This window comes from Zootoca vivipara, chromosome 16, assembly GCF_965207765.1.
Source record: "Zootoca vivipara chromosome 16, rZooViv2.hap1.1, whole genome shotgun sequence".
NCBI classification, from domain to species: Eukaryota; Metazoa; Chordata; class Lepidosauria; order Squamata; family Lacertidae; genus Zootoca; species Zootoca vivipara.
In genome coordinates, this window is record NC_142599.1 from 26,970,765 (window position 1) to 26,997,202 (window position 26,438).

At 46.7% G+C, this 26,438-nt stretch overlaps 2 protein-coding genes across 4 annotated transcripts in view; one reads left to right on the plus strand and one right to left on the minus strand.

Moving 5' to 3' along the window:
• The window catches only part of AHNAK (AHNAK nucleoprotein), a 60,291-nt gene extending 42,175 nt beyond the window's left edge, over positions 1 to 18,116 (plus strand). For both annotated transcript variants that reach the window (XM_035098992.3, XM_088659587.1), the window contains exon 5: positions 639 to 18,116. In XM_035098992.3, coding sequence (XP_034954883.3) covers positions 639 to 16,805 — 16,167 coding nt within the window. In that variant the 3' untranslated portion in view covers positions 16,806 to 18,116. The remainder of the gene's footprint in view (positions 1 to 638) is intronic.
• A 4,582-nt stretch (positions 18,117 to 22,698) lies between these two features.
• Positions 22,699 to 25,758, minus strand: SAC3D1 (SAC3 domain containing 1). 2 transcript variants are annotated; one of them, XM_088659588.1, is made up of 3 exons: positions 25,111 to 25,247; positions 24,068 to 24,706; positions 22,699 to 23,388 (listed from the first exon to the last, which is right to left on the minus strand). In XM_088659588.1, exons 2-3 carry the CDS (start codon positions 24,645 to 24,647, stop codon positions 22,925 to 22,927), a joined length of 1,044 nt encoding a protein of 347 aa, XP_088515714.1. In that variant the 5' UTR covers positions 24,648 to 24,706; positions 25,111 to 25,247; the 3' UTR covers positions 22,699 to 22,924. The 2 variants fall into 2 exon arrangements, with proteins under 2 accessions (XP_088515714.1, XP_034954346.1); XM_035098455.3 differs by having other exon boundaries at positions 24,068 to 25,758.
• Between the last annotated feature and the right edge of the window lie 680 nt (positions 25,759 to 26,438).

Sequence of the window (26,438 nt, forward strand, 5' to 3'; positions counted from 1 at the left end):
TGAAATGAAATGAATATCCTTGCACTAGTTATTTGAAGCAGAAGAAATTCTTTCAGAGGTGATCATCCCATGTCTGGGCTGCATTACTTCAAGTTTTGTGGGTGAGGCCTTATGTTACTGATTGACCATACAAAATTCTCTGCATGCAGAAAACAAATTATCAAGGAGAAAGGCAAGGCACAATGTGGTTGTTGATTTTGCTGATATCTTCACTTTCTATGTGCGGAGAAGGCCGCTTCAACTGTCCACAAGCGATGTCCACTTTATGTATGTGCATCAGTCCATGCTGTGCTTCTGGATTTAGATGTGATAGACCAGGGGTGGCCAACTCCCAAGAGACTGCGATCTACTCACAGAGTTCAAAACTGGCAGTGATCTACCCCCTTTTTTGGGGGTTCAGGTCAAAGTTGTTGATTTTTTTCAGGGAGGAGGTAAATGTTGAGCTTTTTTTAGGGGAGTACAGTTGTTTTGGGGGGGAGCCAATGATATACCAGTGATCTACCGCAGACATCCAGTGATCTACCGGTAGATTATGATCTACCTGTTGGACATGCCTGTGATAGACTGATAGGTGTAGATACCAGCATTTTATGTTTAGACTACTGTTGACAGTAACAACTCTTTCTTCTGTGTTCCAGAGCGGAGACGACGAAGAGTACAAACGGATTTACACCACAAAAATCAAGCCTCGCCTTAAATCGGAAGATGGCATGGAAGTCGAGCACACAGGAACCCAAAGCAGAACCATCACAGTCACCAAGAGAGTTACTGCTTACACTGTCGACGTCACAGGTCGTGAGGGTGCCAAAGAGATTGACATCAGCAGCCCAGAGTTTAAAATCAAGATTCCGAAACATGAACTCACCCACATTTCCAAAGCTGAGATTGAAACAGAACCTGGGAAAACTGTCATCAAGATCCCACATGTTGACTTGTCGGGGAGAACAACTACCCAGATAACAGACTCCCACATTGGGGTGAGAGGAAGACCTGACGTTACGTATACCGGACCAACTATTGAGTCACCCTCTCAGAGGTTGGAGTTTGGTGTTCCTGGTATCCACATGGAACAGCCTAAGGTTGGGAAAACTGATATTCGAATATCTGGGCCTCATGTCACAGGTGTAGATATGAGAACCCAGACTGACTTTATACCAGGAGGCCAGGAAGCTGGTTTCCATGTCACAACGCCCGAAGTGAATGGGAAAGGAGGTCGGGGTAAAATCCAAGGTGATATGGGAGGGCTGCAAGCTGATTTATCATTGCCCCACCTCAAGGGTCCTTCAGTTGGTATTTCAGGACCCCAAATTCAAGGTGATCTGAAAGGTCCAAAAGTGGACATCCCCAGTGCCAGCGTCGAAGGCAACATCAAATCTCCAGATATCAACACTGGAAGCACAGGAAAGGTGGCGTTTCCTGCAATGAAAATGCCCAAATTTGGTATATCCTCTTCAGTTTCTGATGTTGAGGTTCCTCAGCTTGATGCAGTGGCTCCATCAGCGTCAATAAAAGGCCCAGAAGTGTCCTTGAAAGGCTCCAAATGGGCCATGGGAGAACCTGGAATCGCACAACCACAGGTGGACGTGGGCCTGAAAGGTGTGGACTTGAAGGGTGGCCTGAAGACCACCTCTCCAACATTGGAAGGCCCCAAGCTGGATATCAAAGGGCCTGCGGTGGATCTTGGGGCTCCAGATGTCGGTCTTGAAGGAGGCGAAGGAAAACTTAAAATACCCCACATGAAACTTCCTAAATTTTCTGCACCAGACCCTGCAGCGACAGTGACTGTTCCAAAAGGGGGACTTAACATCTCAGGGCCTAAAGTGGATTTGCAAGCTCCCGAAGCGACCCTTGAAACACACGTGAAAGGACCCAGATTTGGCAAGCCTGAAATAGTTGGTCATACACCCCAGATCTCTATGTCAGATGTTGACTTGAATCTCAGGGGCCCTAAAGGGAAAGGCGCCATGGACATTTCAGGGCCAAGGGTGGAAGGCCACTTAAGAGGGCCTGGAATGAATATTAAGGGTCCCAAACTAGATATTGAAACTCCCAATGTTGACCTAAAAGGTCCAAAAGTCTCAATGCCGTCCATGCAAACATCACCAGTAAATGTCACCGTGCCAGATGTGGACTTGAATGTCAAAGGGCCAAACCTAAAGGGCGATGTGGCTGTTTCTGTGCCAAAGATAGAAGGCGGCCTCAAGGGGCCCCAGATGGATCTCAAAGGCCCCAAAGTGGACATAGCTGCACCTGACTTTGGCATCAAAGGCCCTGGAGGACAACTGAAAGGTCCTCATGTCAAGATGCCAGAAATGCATGTTAAGACCCCTCAAATATCCATGCCAGACATTGACCTGAAAGGCCCCAGAGTCAAAGGAGGTGTCGACGTTTCCATCCCAAAAGTAGAAGGAGAATTAAAGGGCCCAGGTGTTGACATCAAAGGCCCCAAATTGGACATTGGAACACCAGATGTCGAACTACATGGACCTGAACTCAAAATGCCAAAAATGAAATTGCCCAAGTTTGGCGTGAAAGGTGAAGTGCCAGATGTGGATGTGAGTCTTCCAAAGGGAAGCATTGATGTTTCAGCTCCAAATGTAGACATTGACGCTCCCACCTTCAACATCAAAGGCCCTGGAGGACAACTGAAGGGTCCTCATGTCAAGATGCCTGAAATGCATGTTAAGACCCCTCAAATATCCATGCCAGACATTGACCTGAACTGGAAAGGCCCCAAAGTCAAGGGAGGTGTCGACGTTTCCATTCCAAAAGTGGAAGGAGAATTAAAGGGCCCAGCGGTTGACATCAAAGGCCCCAAACTGGACATTGGAACACCAGATGTCGAACTACATGGACCTGAACTCAAAATGCCAAAAATGAAATTGCCCAAGTTTGGTGTGAAAGGTGAAATGCCAGATGTGGATGTGAGTCTTCCAAAGGGAAGCATTGATGTTTCAGCTCCAAATGTAGACATTGATGCTCCCACCTTCAACATCAAAGGCCCTGGAGGACAACTGAAGGGTCCCCATGTCAAGATGCCAGAAATGCATGTTAAGACCCCTCAAATATCCATGCCAGACATTGACCTGAACTGGAAAGGCCCCAAAGTCAAGGGAGGTGTCGACGTTTCCATTCCAAAAGTGGAAGGAGAATTAAAGGGCCCAGCGGTTGACATCAAAGGCCCCAAACTGGACATTGGAACACCAGATGTCGAACTACATGGACCTGAACTCAAAATGCCAAAAATGAAATTGCCCAAGTTTGGCGTGAAAGGTGAAGTGCCAGATGTGGATGTGAGTCTTCCAAAGGGAAGCATTGATGTTTCAGCTCCAAATGTAGACATTGAAGCTCCCACCTTCAACATCAAAGGCCCTGGAGGACAACTGAAGGGTCCTCGTGTCAAGATGCCTGAAATGCATGTTAAGACCCCTCAAATATCCATGCCAGACATTGACCTGAAAGGCCCCAGAGTCAAGGGAGGTGTCGACGTTTCCATTCCAAAAGTGGAAGGAGAATTAAAGGGCCCAGGTGTTGACATCAAAGGCCCCAAATTGGACATTGGAACACCAGATGTCGAACTACATGGACCTGAACTCAAAATGCCAAAAATGAAATTGCCCAAGTTTGGCGTGAAAGGTGAAGTGCCAGATGTGGATGTGAGTCTTCCAAAGGGAAGCATCGATGTTTCAGCTCCAAATGTAGACATTGACGCTCCCACCTTCAACATCAAAGGCCCTGGAGGACAACTGAAGGGTCCTCATGTCAAGATGCCTGAAATGCATGTTAAGACCCCTCAAATATCCATGCCAGACATTGACCTGAACTGGAAAGGCCCCAAAGTCAAGGGAGGTGTCGACGTTTCCATTCCAAAAGTGGAAGGAGAATTAAAGGGCCCAGCGGTTGACATCAAAGGCCCCAAACTGGACATTGGAACACCAGATGTTGGAATTCATGGACCTGAACTCAAAATGCCAAAAATGAAATTGCCCAAGTTTGGCGTGAAAGGTGAAGTGCCTGATGTGGATGTGAGTCTTCCAAAGGGAAGCATTGATGTTTCAGCTCCAAATGTAGACATTGAAGCTCCCACCTTCAACATCAAAGGCCCTGGAGGACAACTGAAGGGTCCTCATGTCAAGATGCCTGAAATGCATGTTAAGACCCCTCAAATATCCATGCCAGACATTGACCTGAACTGGAAAGGCCCCAGAGTCAAGGGAGGTGTTGATGTTTCCATCCCAAAAGTAGAAGGAGAATTAAAGGGCCCAGCAGTTGATATCAAAGGCCCCAAATTGGACATTGGAACACCAGATGTCGAACTTCACGGACCTGAACTCAAAATGCCAAAAATGAAATTGCCCAAGTTTGGGGTGAAAGGTGAAGTGCCTGATGTGGATGTCAGTCTTCCAAAGGGTGACATTAGTATTTCAGGTCCCAAAGTAGACGTTGAAGCTCCTGGACTGGACATTGAAGGACCCGAAGGCAAAATTAAAGGCCCCAAATTTAAGATGCCAGAGATGAACATCAAAGCACCCAAAATCTCCATGCCTGATGTGGATTTCAACCTCAAAGGCCCCAAACTGAAAGGAGATGTGGACGTTTCCCTACCAAAGGTTGAAGGTGATTTGAAGGGTCCAGAAATTGACATCAAAGGTCCCAAGCTGGATATTGATGCTCCAGATGTTGACCTCCATGGCCCAGAAGGAAAACTGAAAATGCCCAAATTCAAAATGCCCAAATTTGGAATGCCCAGCTTCAAAGCAGAAGGTCCAGAGGTGGATGTAAGTCTTCCAAAAGCAGACATCGACCTTTCTGGTCCCAAAGTAGACATTGAAGCACCAGGCTTGGACATTGAAGGCCCAGAAGGAAAACTGAAAGGGCCCAAGTTTAAGATGCCTGAACTGAATATCCATGCACCCAAGATATCAATGCCAGATGTAGATTTCAATCTGAAAGGGCCAAAACTGAAGGGAGATGTGGATATCTCTGGGCCAAAGATAGAAGGTGACCTGAAAGGACCCAAGGTCAACATTGAGGGTCCTAAGTTAGATGTTGATGTCCCAGAAGTGGAACTGGAGGGTCCTGAAGGAAAAATCAAAGGTTCCAGATTCAAGATGCCAAAATTCAATATTAAATCTCCTAAAATCTCCATGCCAGATGTCGACTTGAATCTCAAGGCCCCCCAAATGAAGGGTGAAATGGATGTGACTGTCCCAAAGATTGAGGGTGATATGAAAGGACCCAGCGTTGACATCAAGGGCCCCAAACTTGATGTGGATCTCCCAGATGTTGAACTTGAAGGCCCAGATGCTAAAATTAAGATGCCCAAGATGAAGCTGCCCAAGTTTGGGGTGCCTGGCTTCAAAGGGGAAGGCCCTGATGTTGACTTGAGCCTCCCCAAAGCAGACATTGATGTTTCAGGACCCAAATTGAATGCTGATATGCCGAGCATAGACATCGATGGTCCAGAGGGAAAACTGAAAGGTCCCAAGTTCAAAATGCCTGAAATGCATTTCAAGACACCCAAAATCTCCATGCCAGATATTGACTTAAACTTGAAAGGACCCAAGCTAAAAGGAGACATTGATGTTTCCACCCCAAAATTAGAAGGAGAACTGAAGGGCCCTAACGTTGACATCAAGGGTCCCACAGTAGACCTAACTGGCCCAGATCTGGATCTCCACAGTGAGGGGAAACTGAAAATGCCAAAATTGAAGATGCCGCATTTTGGCATCTCGACGCCTAAACTGGAAGGCCCTGATGTGGATGTGAGCTTTCCAAAGGGAGAGGTCAACATTGAAGGCCCAAAGTTAGATGTGGAAGCTCCAGAATTTGATATTGAAGGCCCAGAAGGGAAGCTGAAGGGTTCAAAATTTAAGATGCCAAAACTGAATATCAAAGCACCTAAGATCTCCATGCCTGATGTAGACTTGAACCTTAAAGGCCCCAGAGCGAGAGGGGAGATGGATGTAACAGTCCCAAATATTGAAGGCAATTTGAAAGGACCCCAAATGGATATCAAGGGCCCCAAAGTGGATATCGATGCTCCAGATATTGACATTGAAGGTCCTGAAGGAAAATGGAAGAGTCCAAAGTTTAAGATGCCCGAAATGCACATCAAGGCTCCAAAAATCTCCATGCCAGATGTTGATTTGAATCTGAAAGGTCCCAAAATCAAGGGTGATGTGGATGTTTCAGTCCCCAAACTTGAAGGAGACTTGAAAGGCCCAGAATTTGATATCAAAGGACCCAAAATGGATATTGACGTGCCAGATGTTGATCTCCATGGGCCAGAGGGAAAACTGAAGATGCCCAAATTCAAAATGCCCAAATTTGGAATGCCAGGCTTCAGAGGAGAAGGCCCAGATGTTGACGTGAGCCTCCCCAAAGCAGACATTGATGTTTCTGTTCCAAAAGTTGACATTGATGCTCCAAGCTTGGACATTGAAGGCCCAGAAGGAAAAGTGAAAGGGCCTAGATTTAAGATGCCTGAAATGCACATCAAAGCTCCAAAGATCTCTCTGCCGGATGTTGACTTGAACCTGAAAGGTCCTAAAGTGAAGGGAGATTATGATGTTACAGTTCCAAAGCTGGAAGGTGACTTGAAAGGCCCAGACTTCAACATTAAGGGCCCTAAGCTAGACATAGGTGCTCCTGATGTTGACATTGAAGGCCCTGAAGGAAAATGGAAGAGTCCAAAGTTTAAGATGCCCGAAATGCACATCAAGGCTCCAAAAATCTCCATGCCTGATGTTGATTTGAATCTGAAAGGTCCCAAAATCAAGGGTGATGTGGATGTTTCAGTCCCCAAACTTGAAGGAGACTTGAAAGGCCCAGAATTTGATATCAAAGGACCCAAATTGGACATTGATGTGCCTGATGTTGATCTCCATGGACCTGAAGGAAAACTGAAGATGCCCAAATTCAAAATGCCCAAATTTGGCTTCAAAGGAGAAGGCCCAGATGTGGACGCGAGCCTCCCAAAAGCAGACCTTGATGTTTCTCTTCCGAAAGTGGACATTGATGCACCGAGCCTGGACATCGAAGGCCCAGAAGGAAAAGTGAAAGGTCCCAAGTTTAAGATGCCTGACATGCACTTCAAATCACCCAAATTCTCCATGCCAGACGTTGATTTCAATTTGAAAGGCCCTAAACTGAAGGGAGATGTTGACGTTTCGGTTCCAAAGCTGGAAGGTGACCTGAAAGGCCCAGATGTGGATATCAAGGGTCCCAAACTAGATGTTGACCTTCCTGACGTTGAGCTTGAAGGTCCTGAAGGAAAACTCAGAGGTCCCAAGTTTAAGATGCCTGATATGCATTTTAAGACCCCCAAAATCTCCATGCCAGATTTTGACTTGAACTTGAAAGGTCCCAAAGTGAAGGGGGATGTGGATGTGTCTGTACCGAAGTTGGAAGGTGATCTGAAGGGCCCCGAAATTGATATCAAAGGACCCAAACTAGACGTCGATGTTCCTGATGTTGAACTTGAAGGCCCAGATGGAAAGTGGAAAGGCCCTAAATTCAAGATGCCTGAAATGAACATCAAAGCACCTAAAATCTCCATGCCTGATGTGGATTTCAACCTCAAAGGCCCCAAACTGAAAGGAGATGTGGATGTTTCAGTGCCGAAGTTGGAAGGTGATCTGAAAGGCCCCAATGTTGAAATTAAAGGGCCAGGATTGGACATTGATGCTCCTGATGTTAACATTGAAGGTCCAGAAGGAAAGTGGAAGAGCCCCAAATTTAAGATGCCAGAAATGCACATTAAGGCACCTAAGATCTCCATGCCTGACATTGATTTGAACCTAAGGGGTCCCAAAGTAAAAGGTGATCTGGATGTGTCTGTGCCAAAGTTGGAAGGTGACTTGAAAGGCCCAGAGGTTGATCTCAAAGGGCCCAAATTGGACGTTGACCTTCCTGATGTTGACCTAGAAGGACCTGAAGGGAAGCTAAAGGGCCCCAAATTCAAAATGCCTGAAATGCATATAAAAGCTCCCAAAATCTCCATGCCTGATTTCGACCTGGGTTTCAAAGGACCCAAAGTGAAGGGGGATGTGGATGTTTCAGTGCCGAAGTTGGAAGGTGATCTGAAAGGCCCTGATGTCAACATCAAAGGTCCTAAAGTTGGCGTAGATATTCCTGATGTTGAGATTGAAGGACCTGATGGAAAACTCAAGGGGCCCAAATTTAAGATGCCAGAAATGCATTTTAATGTTCCTAAGATCTCCATGCCAGATATTGATTTGAACTGGAGGGGTCCCAAAATAAAAGGAGATGCTGATGTTTCTGTTCCTAAATTGGAGGGTGACTTGAAGGGCCCAAATATTGACATCAAGGGTCCCAAACTGGATGTTGACATCCCTGATGTCGAGCTTGAAGGCCCCGAAGGAAAACTCAAAGGGCCCAAATTTAAGATGCCTGAAATGAACATCAAAGCACCCAAAATATCCATGCCAGACTTTGACCTGAACCTGAAGGGTCCCAAACTGAAGGGGGATGTTGATGTTTCTTTGCCAAAGTTAGAGGGGGATCTGAAAGGACCAGATGTTGATATCAAAGGTCCCAAATTAGATATTGAAGCTCCTGACTTCAGTATAGATGGTCCAGAGGGAAAAGTGAAAGGTCCAAAGTTTAAGATGCCTGACATGCACTTCAAAACGCCCAAAATCTCCATGCCAGACATTGATTTGAATCTGAAAGGCCCTAAACTGAAGGGAGATGTTGACGTTTCGGTTCCAAAGCTGGAAAGTGACCTGAAAGGACCTGATGTAGATATCAAGGGTCCCAAACTAGATGTTGACCTTCCTGATGTTGAGCTTGAAGGTCCAGAAGGAAAACTCAAAGGTCCCAAGTTTAAGATGCCTGATATGCATTTTAAGACCCCCAAAATCTCCATGCCAGATTTTGACTTGAATTTGAAAGGTCCCAAAGTGAAGGGGGATGTGGATGTGTCTGTACCGAAGTTCGAAGGTGATCTGAAGGGGCCTGACATGGATATTAAAGGGCCGAAATTAGACATAGATGTTCCTGATGTTGACCTTGAAGGCCCAGAAGGAAAATGGAAAAGCCCTAAATTCAAGATGCCTGAAATGAACATCAAAGCACCCAAAATCTCCATGCCTGATGTGGATTTCAACCTCAGAGGCCCCAAACTGAAAGGAGATGTGGATGTTTCCCTACCAAAGGTTGAAGGTGATTTGAAGGGTCCAGAAATTGACATCAAAGGTCCCAAGCTGGATATTGATGCTCCAGATGTTGACCTCCATGGCCCAGAAGGAAAACTGAAAATGCCCAAATTCAAAATGCCCAAATTTGGAATGCCTGGCTTCAAGGGAGAAGGCCCTGAACTGGATGTAAATCTCCCAAAGGGAGACATTGATATATCTGCTCCCAAGGTGGACATTGAAGGCCCTGATTTAGACATTGAAGGTCCAGATGGTAAAATTAAAGGCCCCAAGTTTAAGATGCCAGAAATGCACATCAAAGCGCCAAAGCTTTCCATGCCAGATGTAGATCTTAATTTGAAGGGTCCAAAATTGAAAGGAGATGTGGATGTTTCTCTGCCAAAGGTCGAAGGTGGATTGAAAGGGCCTGACATTGACATCAAAGGCCCCAAATTGGACATTGACGCACCAGATGTTGACTTGCATGGTCCGGAGGGCAAACTCAAAATGCCCAAGTTTAAAATGCCCAAGTTTGGAATGCCTGGTTTCAAGGGAGAAGGCCCTTCAGTGGATGTGAGCTTACCTAAGGGAGAAGTGGATATATCTGGCCCCAACCTAGACATTGAAACACCCGATTTGGAAATCGAAGGCCCTGAAGGAAAATTAAGGGGTCCCAAGTTTAAGAAGCCTGAAATTAATTTTAATGTTCCAAAGATCTCAATGCCAGACATTGACTTGAATTTGAAAGGTCCTAAATTAAAGGGAGACTTCGAAGGTGACATCAAAGGTCCTAACGTTGAATTGAAAGGACCTGAAGTTGACTTAGAAGCACCAAAAATAGATATTGAAGGGAAACCAAAGAAATCAAGATTTAAGCTTCCAAAGTTCAGTTTTTCTGGTCCAAAGGTTCACACTCCAGAGGTTGACGTGAAGCTGAAGAAACCAGATGTTAATATCTCAGGGCCCAAAGTTGATGTCCAAGGCCCAGATGTTGATGTTCACGGAAAAGTGAAAGGCCCTAAATTTAAAATGCCTTCCCTGAATATTTCATCGCCTAAAGTTTCAAAGCCCGATGTGGAATTGAATTTGAAAGGTCCTAAATTAAAAGGTGACCTTGATGTGTCTGCACCAAGCCTGGAAGGGGATTTGAAAGGTCCTGACATAGATATCAAAGGCCCCAAGTTGGACATTGATGTTCCAGATGTTGACCTCCATGGACCAGAAGGCAAACTCAAAATGCCCAAATTCAAAATGCCCAAATTTGGAATGCCAGGCTTCAAAGGTGAGGGTCCTGAGGTGGATATAAACCTCCCCAAAGCAGACATTGATGTATCAGGACCCAAAGTGGACATTGAAACTCCCGACTTGGATATAGAGGGCCCAGAGGGCAAGATCAAAGGTCCCAAAATAAAGATGCCTGACATGCACTTCAAAGCACCCAAAATCTCCATGCCAGACGTTGATTTCAATTTGAAAGGCCCTAAATTGAAGGGAGATGTTGATGTTTCAGTTCCAAAGTTGGAAGGTGATCTGAAGGGCCCCGAAATTGATATCAAAGGACCCAAACTAGACGTAGATGTTCCTGATGTTGAACTCGAAGGCCCAGATGGAAAGTGGAAAAGCCCTAAATTCAAGATGCCTGAAATGAACATCAAAGCACCTAAAATCTCCATGCCTGATATGGATTTCAACCTCAAAGGCCCCAAACTGAAAGGAGATGTGGATGTTTCCCTACCAAGGGTTGAAGGTGATTTGAAGGGTCCAGAAATTGACATCAAAGGTCCCAAGCTGGATATTGATGCTCCAGATGTTGACCTCCATGGCCCAGAAGGAAAACTGAAAATGCCCAAATTCAAAATGCCCAAATTTGGAATGCCTAGCTTCAAGGCAGAGGGCCCAGATATGGACGTGAACCTCCCAAAAGCAGACCTTGATGTTTCTCTTCCAAATGTCGACATTGATGCACCGAGCCTGGACATCGAAGGCCCAGAAGGAAAAGTGAAAGGTCCCAAGTTTAAGATGCCTGACATGCACTTCAAATCACCCAAATTCTCCATGCCAGACGTTGATTTCAATTTGAAAGGCCCTAAACTGAAGGGAGATGTTGATGTTTCGGTTCCAAAGCTGGAAGGTGACCTGAAAGGCCCAGATGTGGATATCATGGGTCCCAAACTAGATGTTGACCTTCCTGACGTTGAGCTTGAAGGTCCTGAAGGAAAACTCAGAGGTCCCAAGTTTAAGATGCCTGATATGCACTTTAAGACCCCCAAAATCTCCATGCCAGATTTCGATCTAAATCTCAAAGGACCGAAAGTGAAGGGGGATGTGGATGTGGATGTACCGAAGTTTGAAGGTGATCTGAAGGGGCCCGACATGGATATTAAAGGGCCAAAATTAGACGTAGATGTTCCTGATGTTGAACTCGAAGGCCCAGAAGGAAAATGGAAAAGCCCTAAATTCAAGATGCCTGAAATGAACATCAAGGCACCCAAAATCTCCATGCCTGATATGGATTTCAACCTCAAAGGCCCCAAACTGAAAGGAGATGTGGATGTTTCCCTACCAAAGGTTGAAGGTGATTTGAAGGGTCCAGAAATTGACATCAAAGGTCCCAAGCTGGATATTGATGCTCCAGATGTTGACCTCCATGGCCCAGAAGGAAAACTGAAAATGCCCAAATTCAAAATGCCCAAATTTGGAATGCCTAGCTTCAAGGCAGAGGGCCCAGATGTGGACGTGAGCCTCCCAAAAGCAGACCTTGATGTTTCTCTTCCAAATGTCGACATTGATGCACCGAGCCTGGACATTGAAGGCCCAGAAGGAAAAGTGAAAGGTCCCAAGTTTAAGATGCCTGACATGCACTTCAAATCACCCAAATTCTCCATGCCAGACGTTGATTTCAATTTGAAAGGCCCTAAACTGAAGGGAGATGTTGACGTTTCGGTTCCAAAGCTGGAAGGTGACCTGAAAGGCCCAGATGTGGATATCAAGGGTCCCAAACTAGATGTTGACCTTCCTGACGTTGAGCTTGAAGGTCCTGAAGGAAAACTTAAAGGTCCCAAGTTTAAGATGCCTGATATGCACTTTAAGACCCCCAAAATCTCCATGCCAGATTTTGACTTGAACTTGAAAGGTCCCAAAGTGAAGGGGGATGTGGATGTGTCTGTACCGAAGTTGGAAGGTGATCTGAAGGGCCCTGAAATTGATATCAAAGGACCCAAACTAGACGTAGATGTTCCTGATGTTGACCTTGAAGGCCCAGATGGAAAGTGGAAAGGCCCTAAATTCAAGATGCCTGAAATGAACATCAAAGCACCTAAAATCTCCATGCCTGATGTGGATTTCAACCTCAAAGGCCCCAAACTGAAAGGAGATGTGGATGTTTGCCTACCAAAGGTTGAAGGTGATTTGAAAGGTCCAGAAATTGACATCAAAGGTCCCAAGCTGGATATTGATGCTCCAGATGTTGACCTCCATGGCCCAGAAGGAAAACTGAAAATGCCCAAATTCAAAATGCCCAAATTTGGCTTCAAAGGAGAAGGCCCAGATGTGGACGTGAGCCTCCCAAAAGCAGACCTTGATGTTTCTCTTCCAAAAGTGGACATTGATGCACCGAGCCTGGACATCGAAGGCCCAGAAGGAAAAGTGAAAGGTCCCAAGTTTAAGATGCCTGACATGCACTTCAAATCACCCAAAATCTCCATGCCAGACGTTGATTTCAATTTGAAAGGCCCTAAACTGAAGGGAGATGTTGACGTTTCGGTTCCAAAGCTGGAAGGTGACCTGAAAGGCCCAGATGTGGATATCAAGGGTCCCAAACTAGATGTTGACCTTCCTGATGTTGAGCTTGAAGGTCCTGAAGGAAAACTCAAAGGTCCCAAGTTTAAGATGCCTGATATGCACTTTAAGACCCCCAAAATCTCCATGCCGGATTTCGATCTAAATCTCAAAGGGCCGAAAGTGAAGGGGGATGTGGATGTTTCTTTACCGAAGTTAGAAGGTGATCTGAAGGGGCCCGACGTGGATATCAAAGGGCCGAAATTAGACGTCGATGTTCCTGATGTTGAACTCGAAGGCCCAGAAGGAAAGTGGAAAAGCCCTAAATTCAAGATGCCAGACATGCATTTCAAGGCCCCTAAAATCTCCATGCCAGACATGAACCTAAACTTGAAAGGGCCTAAACTTAAAGGTGATGTGGATGTTTCCGTCCCAGAATTTGAAGGGGGTCTAAGAGGGCCTGAAATAGATATCAAAGGTCCTAAGATAGATGCTCCTGCCATTGATATTGAGGGACCTGATGGAAAACTGAAAGGACCTAAATTTAAGATGCCTGAAATGAACATCAAAGCACCAAAACTATCCATGCCAGATGTTGACCTCAACTTAAAGGGCCCAAAACTGAAGGGAGATGTGGATGTATCTCTTCCCAAGATTGGCGGTGATTTGAAAGCACCAGATGTGGATATACATGGCCCTAAACTGGATGTTTCCGTTCCTGATGTTGAGCTTGAATGCCCTGAAGGAAAACTTAAAGGTCCCAAGTTTAAGATGCCTGATATGCATTTTAAAACCCCCAAAATCTCCATGCCCGATTTTGACTTGAACTTGAAAGGTCCCAAAGTGAAGGGGGATGTGGATGTTTCTGTGCCAAAGTTGGAAGGTGACCTGAAGGGCCCCGAAATTGATATCAAAGGACCCAAACTAGACATAGATGTTCCTGATGTTGAACTCGAAGGCCCAGAAGGAAAATGGAAAAGCCCTAAATTCAAGATGCCTGAAATGAACATCAAAGCACCTAAAATCTCCATGCCTGATGTGGATTTCAACCTCAAAGGCCCCAAACTGAAAGGAGATGTGGATGTTTCCCTACCAAAGGTTGAAGGTGATTTGAAGGGTCCAGAAATTGACATCAAAGGTCCCAAGCTTGATATTGATGCTCCAGATGTCGACCTCCATGGCCCAGAAGGAAAACTGAAAATGCCCAAATTCAAAATGCCCAAATTTGGAATGCCTGAGTTCAAAGGAGAAGGACCTCATGTTGATGTAAATGTACCCAAGGGAGAATTGGAATTATCAGGCCCCAGCTTGGACATAGAAGGACCAGAAGGAAAACTGAAGGGTCCCAAAGTCAAGATGCCTGAAATGCATTTCAAGACACCTCAAATCTCCATGCCAGAGATTGACTTAAATCTGAAGGGACCTAAAGTGAAGGGTGATGTTGATGTCACTCTTCCCAAGGTTGAAGGCAGCTTAAAAGGTCCAGGAATTGATATTCAAGGGCCAGGAATTGAAGCTAAGGGCCCTGAGATTGACTTGGAGTGTCCAGATGTAAACCTTGAAGGGCCAGAGGGAAACGTTAAACTCCCTAAATTTAAAATGCCAAAGTTTGGATTTGGAGCAAAAAGCCCCAAGGCAGACATCTCCCTCCCAGAAGGTGAGCTGAATGTTGAATCGCCTGACATCTCCATTTCTGGAAAAGGGAAGAAAAGCAAATTCAAAATGCCTAAACTCCACATGAGCGGGCCTAAAATCAAAGGCAAGAAGGGTGGCGTTGCCGTGAGTGGAGATATGGATGCAAGTATGAAATCGCCAGATTTGGAAGGAAGCATTTCTGTTCCTGAAGCATCCCTGAAAGGAGACATGAACATCAAGTCACCCAAAGGAAAGAAGTCTATGTTTGGGAAACTCTCTTTTCCTGACGTCGAGTTTGATATCAAATCACCTATGTTCAAGGCTGATGCTTCTTTGCCAAAGGTGGAAGGGGAAATCAAGTCACCAGGAATAGACGTCTCATCGCCATCTCTGAAATCTCCAGATCTTGACATCACAGTGCCCAGCGGAAGTGCCAGCCTCCCCGATGTCCATATTGGAGGTCCTGACATCCATCTCAAGAAGCCAAAGTTCAAATTCTCAGGTGGAAATGTTGATCTGGCTGGTCCCAAACTGGAAGGAGACCTTCGAGGCCCAAGTGTTGATGCCAACCTCAGCGCACCTGACATCAGCCTGAAAGGTCCATCGGTGAACCTGCCACCCATGGATGTTTCTGCTCCTTCCATGTCAGCCCCTGACATTAACTTGAAAGGACCAAAGCTGAAAGGTGACATTGACCTTCCCCAGATGGAAGGACAAGGCCTAGAAGGGAAATTGAAATTGCCAAAATTTGGCATGCCAAAGATCGGGAAGCCAGGTGTGAAAGTGGAGGGGCCCGAGGTGGACCTTCAAGGAAAACTGCCCTCAGCAAGTGTTGATGTTTCGGCCCCAAGCCTCGGAGGAAGTATGAGCGCTCCTGCAGTGGATGTAAGCTTGAAAGGACCAAAATTTGGAGGAGACGTGGGCCTTTCTGGTGACATTAAAGGTCCAAGGATCGGATTTGGCACACCAGATGTTGACGTCAGTGGTTTTGAAGGAAAGCTTAAAATGCCAAAGGCCCCAGGCCTAGATGTCAATGTGAGCGCTGCAGACCTAGACATGAAAGCGCCAACCGTTAAAATGGCCTCTGGAGGAGGCATTTCAGCGCCTGACTTTGATGTGAATCTGAAAGGACCAAAGGTCAAAGGAGATTTCGGCATTTCTGGCAGCGTTACATCTCCCAAGGTGGCTGTCGAGGCACCTGACATTAACGTAGAAGGCTCTTCTGGAGTTGGAATTAAGATTCCCTGCATGAAGCTGCCCCAGTTTGGCATCGCCAGTGAAGGAGGAAGTATTTCAGGGCCACAGATCAAAGGGCCTGAAGTAGATCTCACAGGACATGACATTTCTGCCCCAGGCTTTGACTTGAATGTGAAAGGACCAAGCTTGAAAGGTGACGTTAATGTATCTGGTGGCATGAAAGGTCAACAGATCGGCGTGGGGGCACCAGGCGTGAAGATTTCTGGCATGGGCTTGGACGCTGGCGCTCCTGATGTCAGCTTGAGAGGACCTTCGCTCAACATGTCAGCTCCCAAAGTTTCTGGGCCAGAGCTAAGCATGGGCATGCAGGGGTCTGGAGGCCTTCAGTTTTCTGGACCAAAGGCAGGGGTTGATCTCAAAGGTCCCAAATTAGAGGTCAAAGGTCCTTCTGTTGGGGTGAACGTTCCACATGGCCATTTAGAAAGCCCATCTGGACAAGTGTCATTCCCCAAAATGAAAATGCCAAAATTTGTGGTTGCGGGGCAAGAGCTAACAGGAAGGGAGGTTGGAGTTGACGTTGAGTTCCCTCAGGCGCCAGAGGCAAGCTTCCATGCCGGGGCAGTGAATGTCGAACTGGAAGAGCCTGACATTAAGCTTAAGAAATCCAAAATCAAAATGCCAAAGTTCCCTTTCTCAAAATCTAAGGTCAAAGGCAGCGTTGGCTCCCCAGAGATCTCTGTGTCTGCCTCAGGGTGCGAAGGGGAGTTACAGGCCAGCCTGGGTTCTTTGGAGGGCGATGTGGAAGTGGAAGGGTCTGCTTCTCCGAAAGGGAAGTTCTCCTTCTTTAAGGGCAAAAAGTCCCGGCACCGGTCGTCGTCCTTCAGCGACGAGCATTCCTCGCATTCAACGCCAACAGGCACACTGGAGCATGACAAAGGCAAACAGTCCAAGATGAAATTTGGTACGTTTGGGGGGATAGGGGCAAAAACTAAAGGTTCTTATGAGGTAACGGGAAGTGATGACGAAATGAAATGAGTGAAATGGGGGGTTTTCTTGTACATATTGTCTCTGTGTGTATATATCTTACCTATCTCCCTTATATATGTGTATATACAAATTTCCTCGCTTGAAATGCTCAGCAATAAAAACGGGGTGCCCAGTGAAATGGTAGGCCTTAACTGAGAAATAACCATGTTTTTACTGTGGTCAGGGAGTTGTCCCAACATGATTATATCTTTCATAGATATATGTATAAATATCTCACAGAAACTGATACAGCAGCTTGCTTTTCTTTTCTTTTGCAAAGTTCATAAAGCAGTGATACGGCAGGTAAACTTGCATCCCAGAATGCATTGCCGTGCTTCCCACAATGCACTGTGGCAGTAATAACGGTTAAGTAGTGCCAATTTTTTTAAAAAAAAGCGGCAATGCACACATAATACAAAATGCTGCTTGGTGAATCAGCTGTATCAGTTTGAATTAAACAGTATCATTTGTGCCATGGGTAATAATGCAGTTTGTGTGATGGGCTACCAATTTGAAAAGAGGTAGAACCTGGATTTATGTGATATTTAAAGCTGTGCCATTAGGAAGGTGGGATGTACAGTTCTTCAGGTGTATTTTGGAAGTTCTCTCTTGTGTTTCAGGGTTGGGGTTTTGCGCTTCGTACGCTGAGAGCTTTACGTTTACTTAAGCAAGCTTTTAAAAACATATAAATATATATACTTTTCGACTTGCTAAATATCTTCAGTGTTGATCTATGGCAATTGTTTTCCATTTCAGTGACTCCCTTCCCCCTCCCGCTTTTATTTGTGGAAGGGGGCAGCTAAAAAAAATTCTATCGTTTAAAATTTGGATGTGTTAAAAGAAAAAGTCTCTGTAAAAATATATAGATGCAACTGAGATGTGTCAAATTTGGGGCCTCACAAACAGTCTTACATTGCTGCAGAAAGGTCAGGTCTTTTGTATTCATTTGATACAGGACAGATGTAATAAAACACCCATGGTATAATTTCCATTTTTGTCTGGTTAAAAAAGTCACGATAAAATAAATTAGCCAAAGATTTTGTGTACATTCTGACACCATCTTAGTCATCTCTATATATTTGTTATTTTTGTATAATGAAAGTTTTCTGAGATGTGGAGCAAAATTCTTCAAGACCTTCTTATATTCCCTCCCAACCTTACAGATGCTATTTGTTATCTCCTTCATCTTTTTGTTTAACAAATGTATCTTGGTTTTAAAACAAAACAGTAAAAGGAAAATCTTTTCAGCACTTTAAAAGCAAATTAATTGAGAATAACTGATATTGTAAAATGGAAATAAAGCGTTTATTAACCTTTTGACCTCCTGAACCTTTTATTCCCCAGTGTCCCGGCTGCTGCACTCTTCTTTTTCAGGAGAAGCTAATAACCCCTCTCAGCTGACCACATTTCCAAGCAATACATAGGTGTTAAGCCACCCCAACCTGCCATCATTGTGTGGGGAGGTCTGAAGGGGGCTTTTAAGATTACTTGCCCGACTTCCATCCTAAGGCGCCAGGGCGGGTTGCAACAATTTAAAAAATACTATATTAAAATCAGTGAAAAGAAACCTTGATCAAGGGAACAGGGTAGATCCTTAAATATATTTACCGAAGCTGTCAAAAGTCCAGGGGTAAAGTTGGCTCCATACCAGGAGCTGTAATTCTCAGCAAGAGACAGGCTGTAGATTTCAGGTACAACTGAGCCCTTGCTAACCTTTAGGGTTTCATATTTTTAAGGCTGGGAATTAAATAGTTACACAGAATGGGTCACAGGGATTAAAGAATGCCATGTACCTGCCTCACAATTTAGGCCAGGCATCCCCAAACTGCGGCCCTCCAGATGTTTTGGCCTACAACTCCCATGATCCCTAGCTAACAGGACCAGGGGTCCGGGAAGATGGGAATTGTAGTCCAAAACATCTGGAGGGCCGAAGTTTGGGGGTGCCTGATTTAGGCCATCCCAGAATCCATGCTATGTCATAGGCTATATTAAGTCATTTCGCAATACCACCACTAGATGGTTTCAATGCAGTCTGATCTACAGCAACCAGTTTGGCCTCAGTAGCCTTGCCGTAGCCGCACAGCGGATTGTGAGGGGACTTGGGAAAGCATTCAGCCTAATGCAGTGAGAAGCCCCCTTAGGATCTTCCCACTCAGAGCAGGAGAAGTCGGACGTGCAGCAGCTTGTGCCTTCACAATTTGAGGCTGAAGCACCTGGAACAGGTGAACTTGGAGGAAGAGCCAAAACTCAGCAAAGTGAAAATTACCAGAGAGAAGTGTGTGTTGATTTAAGAAAGGAGCAAAATTGGAACACTCCATGCTCATAGTATAAAAGAACCTCATGCACATTATATACTTTTGAGTATAGAAAGCTACCTTGTCCCTTCTGCCCAATAGTCTACTGCCTGACCAGCAGTGGTACTTCAGGGTCTCGGGCAAAGAGGGGATTGAACAAGGGAACTTCCATATGCCAAGCAGATGCCCTACTGCCGAGTTATGGCTCCTTCCAAAACCGACCCTGGTCTCTTTCTACCATGCACTGCAGTCCCATGCGTGTTTATTCAGATGTCTCAGTAGGGCTTGCTTCCAGGTAGGCATGCATAGAACTCCAGAAGACTTAAATACTGCACTGCATCCACAATTTCCTGTCAGTTAGCGCATAATGTAAAAGGGCGGTCTGAGGAATTAAGGCGGACACAAGTAAGGGAAAGCAGTATCTCTCCCACTTAACATCTCCAGATAAACTTTTTCATACAGGAGCCTCCTAAAAGAGCAAACATCTCGCACACTACATAAACATTCAGAAACCCAACCACGACTTCTGACAGGTCGGGAAATCCCCCAAGGAAAGCTTAGGACAGACATAATTGTCAGGTTTTCCTGCATCTGCCTGGGCAGGAATAGGTGATCTATTGAGGTCTACAATCTGGTGATATACATGGGGCCTACAAACTCTCTTCTGATGAATGCCTGGGGCCCTGGATCAACAAGATTCTCTTTAAAGGGGCCACATGTTTGTGTGTGAGTGCACAAGGTGTTGCATGCCCGAGGAAAAGCGCCTGCATAAGAGGGGTGTATCATTCACACATACAAGTGAGCTGTCTGCAAGCACATATGATGTGAGAAGAGGTTCTACATTACTCCCACAGGCACCCACATTTTGCCTAGGAAGTCCAGGGTGGGGTGGGGTGTAAGGATTAAATTTTTAGGGGAGCTCTCTCACTTAGGGCAATGTGAGTTCGACGAGTGGCACTCTAGAGTGAAAGTGGGGGGCAGGAAGTTCCATTTAATAATAATAATTTATTATTTCTACCCCACCCATCTGGCTGAGTCTCCCCAGCCACTCTGGGCAGCTCCCAATCACATATTAAAACAATACAGCATATCTCAAATGCTGACCGTTGGGGGGGGGGGGAAGGAAACATTTTAATACCATAAAGCAGGCACCCCCACACTTTGGCCCTCCAGATGTTTTGGACTACAATTCCCATCTTCCCCGACCACTGGTCCTGTTAGCTAGGGATCATGGGAGTTGTAGGCCAAAACGTCTGGAGGGCCGCAGTTTGGGGATTCCTGCCATAAAGAAAATCAAAGCTGCTTCTACAGCCTTCTGGGTTTCTTGCTTCAATTGTGCACAATTCTCTTACAGGAGCTTCTCAAGTGCAGCAAGTTCAATTTCTCCTGTGCATCCTCCCAGGTTCTGGCCCTTCAGGTTCATATACGTATTTATCAGTACTGTACCTTCCTAGGAGAAGGCACTTTTGGGCTCACACTTTTTACAGTGGTTCTCTGCGATGAAAAGCATTTTCTTGTCATCCATTCCCCAGCGTTGGCAGGTGGGGCTACACTTTAAAGTTGTCCAAGCATTTAATATTTGCAGGCCCAGTTTTTTTTAGGAAACAAGGTTATACAGTAGTTAACTCACAGCTTCTCATATGCAGCATCACTTCGGCATGTAAGCTACAGTATATACAAAACAACTGCCACCACCGCAATCTCTTCTGACAGCTGACATATTACTGTAGTAACATTCTAGTAACATTCAGTTCAGTTTTCCAAACAACTAAATGCTCCACACACATGACTAGCATTCATGAGGGTGTCCAGAGAACTGTGGGGAACGGGATGGTCGAAAGGACTGGTTTGATCCAGCAGGACTCTTGCATTCTGAATTCAGGGAGGGTGTAAATAAAAACTTCCTTCTAGCCTTGCATAAAGTCCTCCAAACCTGCAGGGGGCAGCGCATGACAATATGTGGACTCTTAATGTACCTGCAACAGGGACCCAGGTGGCGCTGTGGTTAAACCACTGAGCCTAGGGCTTGCTGATCAGAAGGTCGGCGGTTCGAATCCCTGTGACAGGGTGAGCTCCCGTTGCTTGGTCCCAGCTCCTGCCAACCTAGCAGTTCGAAAGCACGTCAAAATGCAAGTAGATAAATAGGAACTGCTACAGCGGGAAGGTAAACGGCGTTTCCATGTGCTGCTCTGGTTTGCCAGAAGCGGCTTTGTCATGCTGGCCACATGACCTGGAAGCTATACGCCGGCTCCCTCGGCCAATAATGCGAGATGAGCGCGCAACCCCAGAGTCGGTCACGACTGGACCTAATGGTCAGGGGTCCCTTTACCTTTTTAATGTACCTGCAAGCAGCAAAATGTGGTAGAATGGACTGTACCACATCAAGGCCACTAGGGGTGGGGGCAGTAATTAATTTTTTAAAGCTCCTGGACATTAAGGGAACCAGCACAGTGGAGGAAAGGGCCCTTCTGGAACCTCTAGCTCAGATGTGCTAACTTTCTAATGGCAGAGGAATGGAACCTTAAGCTGCCACAAAACTTTTTGGGGGGCAATATGGCTTATGCTTCCAGAAACAGATGTTCTCCAGATGTTCCTGGACTCTCAGCTCCCATCACCTTGAGCCAGCATGGTCAATGAAATGGGCTGACAGAAGCTGTAGTCCAACTATTCAGGGCCACAGCTTCCCTGCCCTTTATCTACAGGGAACATTTTTCTTTTTCCTGGAAGGATGCATTTAAAGGTCGGACCTGTATGGAAACTGTGCTGTCCCATTTCCCCATCTTCTGCTGCCCCCAAGGAGAGTCAGAGCCCACACTTCCCTCAACCAACTCTGCCTTCAGGAGTAATAATATTGGCATTATTTAATATTTTCTACCCCACCTTCCTCCCAAGGTGAGACTCAAGGCACATTTAAGAACAACATGGATTTATTTATTGCATTCATATCCCAACCTTTTTCCTCCAAGGAGCTCAAGGTAGTGCACACAAAGTGTCCCGTCCCCCCCCCCCCCGCCTCATTTAGTCTCCACAACAACCCTTTGAGGGAGGTTAGGCTGAGAGCCAGTGACTGAGCTTGAGGTCACACCCTGGGAGCTTCATGGCTGATGGTGGTGGGATTTGAACCCTGGCCTCTTCCAGGTCCTAGTCAGGCACTCTAACCACTACACCACACTGGTGTAATTAAAGTAATTATACAAGTTTAAAACAGCACGGTGTAGCAGCATGCTGGGAGACCAGCGTTCGAATCCGCATTTAGCCACAACGCTCACTGGTGGGAGGATAAAATGGGAAGGGGGAGGAACCATATACAACCAAAGAAAAAAACAATTACCGGTACACAACTTTTTGAAGACATCTGAAGGGAATGAAGACATGTATTGGGAAGTTTTTTAACGTATGATGTCTCACTGTGTTTTTATATTACGGAAGCTGCCCAGAGTGGCTGGGGCAACAAAGTCGGATGGGTGGAAGAGGCGGTGAATAATAATAATAATAATAATAATAATAATAATAATAATAATGGCAGTGGAAGACAGGAGTGCCTGGCGTGCTATGGTCCATGGGGTCACGAAGAGTCGGACATGACTAAATGACTAAAAAACAACAAGAATAATAATAATACTTCATGGAGGAAAAGTGGGGCGTAAATGAAATAAATAAAAATGCAGCAGAACACTCTTAGAACCAGCAATTAAAATACACTGTCTGCACCTGAAGCCTACTGCCAGGTGGACAACAATGAGGGAGCCAGTCTAACTTCCCTAGGGGGAAAACCCTGAGCTGCAAACCCCTTTCCAGTCTCAGCTCACGCACACAGAGTCTTTCCGAAGAGGGTCAGCTGCAGACCCTCTCTGAGAGCTCCAGCAGACTAGACTCCCCCCATTTGCCATCCACAAGCAGGCGGGAAGGCTTATGCACCAAAGGCACACCGTCCTTGAAGGAGCCCTTCTGGAAGACCACTTCCCCCTCCAACACAGTCAAGCCGTGGGCCCGGCACAAGTCCGCCGCCTCTTCCACGCTGTCCATGGCCAGCAACTGTGCCAGCCGTGCCAGAGGGTAGCGGGAGTTCCTGGCACTGAAGCCGTGGCTGAAGGTCATCAAGGCCAGGCGGTGGGCCCCAGCCAGGTGGGGGTGAAGGGCACAACTGGGCAGGTAAGGCAGTTCCCGGGCCAGGCGGAAGAAGCGAGCGAAATTCCGCTCCAGGAAGGCCCAATTGATGGCCAGTGCTGTAGAGACGTCTGGGGAGGCTCGGATGGCATCGGGGAGCTGCAGCGTCTCCCAAAGAGCAACTGGAGAGCCTGTTTGGGGTGGGAGGAGAAAGAAGCAAAAGGTCAGGATAGAACAGGCTTTATAGAAGGATCACGGAAACCAATTCATTTATTGCTATATTTATATCCCAACCTTTTAGACATAGGAGCCAATTCCTACTGGTAGGGGACGAGGGGGCTTCACCCCCCATAAAATATTTGAGGGAGTGGGGCCCCCCAAAGTTGATGGGCATTGGTGTTCAAATGGTGTGCATGTACCACATCATGTGATTGATTATGTGAGCCGCCCTCCCAAGTTGGCACCCCTGTTTTCAGGGAGGATTTTATTTCTTACTGCATTAATATCTCACCTTTTCATGGAATCATATTTATTTATTTCTTATTGCTTTTATATCCCAGTTCTCCCCCCCCCCAGCCCAAGATGCTCAAGGTGGCTTGTATGGTCCTCCCCCTCCTTATTTAATCCCCACAACAAACCTGAAAGGCTATGGGGCATTGGCTAGCCCGATGCCACACAGTGAACTATAGGGCTGAGCAGGGTGAGGATTGTAAGCCCTAGTCTCTCCCAGTTCACAGTACTGTATTCATCTGATCGCCACTACAACCCTGCGAGGTAGGCAAGGCTGAGCTAAAGCACCCGACCAAATACCGGGGATGAGTAAGGCTTTGACCACCACCACCCCTTCCAGCCCGACCCTGGATCCCTCACCCAGGTTGTAGAGAAGGAAGAGGGCTTGGAATCGGGGCTGGGCGGCGGGCCGGGCTCCGTCCTCGTGCTCCCGGTAGGCGCGCCGGAGGGCGGCGAATGTCTCCTGCAGGTGGGCGCCGTGCAAGTGGGCGTCAAAGCGGGCGGGCGGCTGGGCGCAGAGGCGCGTCCCGGCGCGGAGCAGCCAAATCAGGGCGCGCTCGTGGAGGGCGGCGCAGGGCGCGCCTGGGAGCCTCTGCAGCGCCGCGTCCAGGCGCACCGCGCGCAGCCGGTCGGTCACAAAGGCGCCGCGCTCCGCAGCCTCGGCGGAGTCCCCGGCGTCCGATCCCCGGTCCTCCTGGTCCAGCAGGTGCTGGACGGTGGCCAGCAGTACGTCGGGCGGGCGCAGCTCCTCGGGCCGCGGGGGCGCTTTGCCGGCGGCCGGGCGCGAGTACTCCTTGATAGCCAGCGCCGGGTCCGCTTCGCGCCCCGCGCCCAGCTCCAGTCGGTGCAGGCGGCCTTCCCGGCGGCGGCGCGCGAACTCCTCGGCCGGGCACATCCCCGGGCACGTGCCCTGGAGAGGGGCGACCTCCGAGCTCGACATCGACGGCAGAAGCAGCAGCTGGAGGAGGAGAGGCTGGTCCCGCGGAGAGGAGGAGGCGCCTGTTGCGTATTGAGTCAGAGGATTTTATATCTGTATTGCTATTGTCTGTATTTGCTTTAGGGTAAAGTAACTGCCTTTTGGTTACAGAAGGTACAGCTACTATTGGTTCATTTAAGCTGCTATATTTGGATCCCCTGTTTTATTGGTTTCCTCCAAAAGGCAGCACTGTGATTGCATGATATTGTTCCCTCCAAAATGTATCCCTTTCTAGCTAGTTCCCCGTCCCTATAAATGTAGCTTTCCTGTCCTCAGAGTCAGTCCTGTCTTGTTGCCTTAAATAAAGAGCTGTTATTATGAAGATATTGTCACTGAATGACTACTACTGTATTAAGAAACTCACGACACAACAGCGCCAATGGACCCGGCCCGGGACAAAGAGGAGCGGGAGGCCTTTGGTTCATACCGTAGACTTGTACAGTTGGAAGGCACCCCGAGGGTCATCTATTCCAATGCGCTGCAATGCAGGAATCTTTCTGCCGTTGCTGCTGCTGCAACTTCCTTCCGGAACTCGGCTCCTCTTTGCTGTGTTATTTGCATTGGGGATGCATTCCTGGATCCAGGAATTCGAAGGGGGCTCAAGCATACAGCCTACCCCTCAATGGGTTTAGGATTGCAGCATAATAAACTTTTTTTAAAATAGCATTTTTCACTCGAAGTAACACGGGTTAGAGACAGAAGGCTCATTTCTCTTTGCTGCTTCATTTTGTTTGCTGGAGATGCCCAATTATACCTGGTCTAAAATATCGCATTTCATTTGAACTCCAGGGGGGAGATTTTTTAAATGCCTTTGCACTCAAACTCGAAAACTTGATTATACAAACTAATTGTTCTTATTTCCGTGGAATAGAGCGTGCCCCGGAAGTGCTCCTGGCCTTGCAACTGTTTATTGGCTAGAGGAGAGAGCTGTCAAGAAGGCCACGTGACGCCAAGAACGGCACTTGAAAACTATGTCTTCCTTAGACTTATACTAGTAGACTCGTACACTGCGACCAGCCTTCGGATCAACTTTTTTTGCCTCAAGGGCGGAGAGTTCTCCCCAACATTGTTTTCAACATTGAAAAGAAAAAAAGAAAAAACCTGCCAATTCCAAAACGGATGCAGCCTCATCTTCTCCCCTAAGTTCAGGCGAGGGGGTAGGGGTCAGCCTGAAAGTGAGGGACTCGGATACAACTGGTGTGGATTTCCAGCCAACCCCTCAACAGAAAATACCTCGCAGGTTGCAGTAAAAAATTAATTTAAAAAATTTCATTGCGACTCCCTCGGCCCAGATCCAGCGTTCAGCCGATGATTTGCCACGTTGCTCTTCTAAAATAGCCAGAAGCGGTTTTTTTTAAAATCCATGACATCATTCATTCCATTCATTCGTTCATTCAGAAAATGGTGCTTATATGCCTCTTTCTGTTATCCCGTCTTTCCTTCAGAAGGACCCTTCAGTTTAGGACCTGAATTTAGGGGGTGGAGTGGGGAAAACCTTGACTTATTTTCTTTCTATGGCCAGGTTTCCAAAGTGGGTGGGGAGAGAGAGAGAAATTACCGGTATATTGAATCCCTTTTCCGGCCCTGTATGTCAGTCTTCAATTTACAATTGAAAGTGCTACTCTCTAAGGTGCTACTGGAAGGATTTTTTTAAAAAAAAATGTTTCAATTTACGAGTCTGTTTTTTCGCCACCAAACAAGGCAGCTGCTCTTCCTTTCCATTGGGCAGGATGGGGAAGGGGCGTGTCCTGGAGA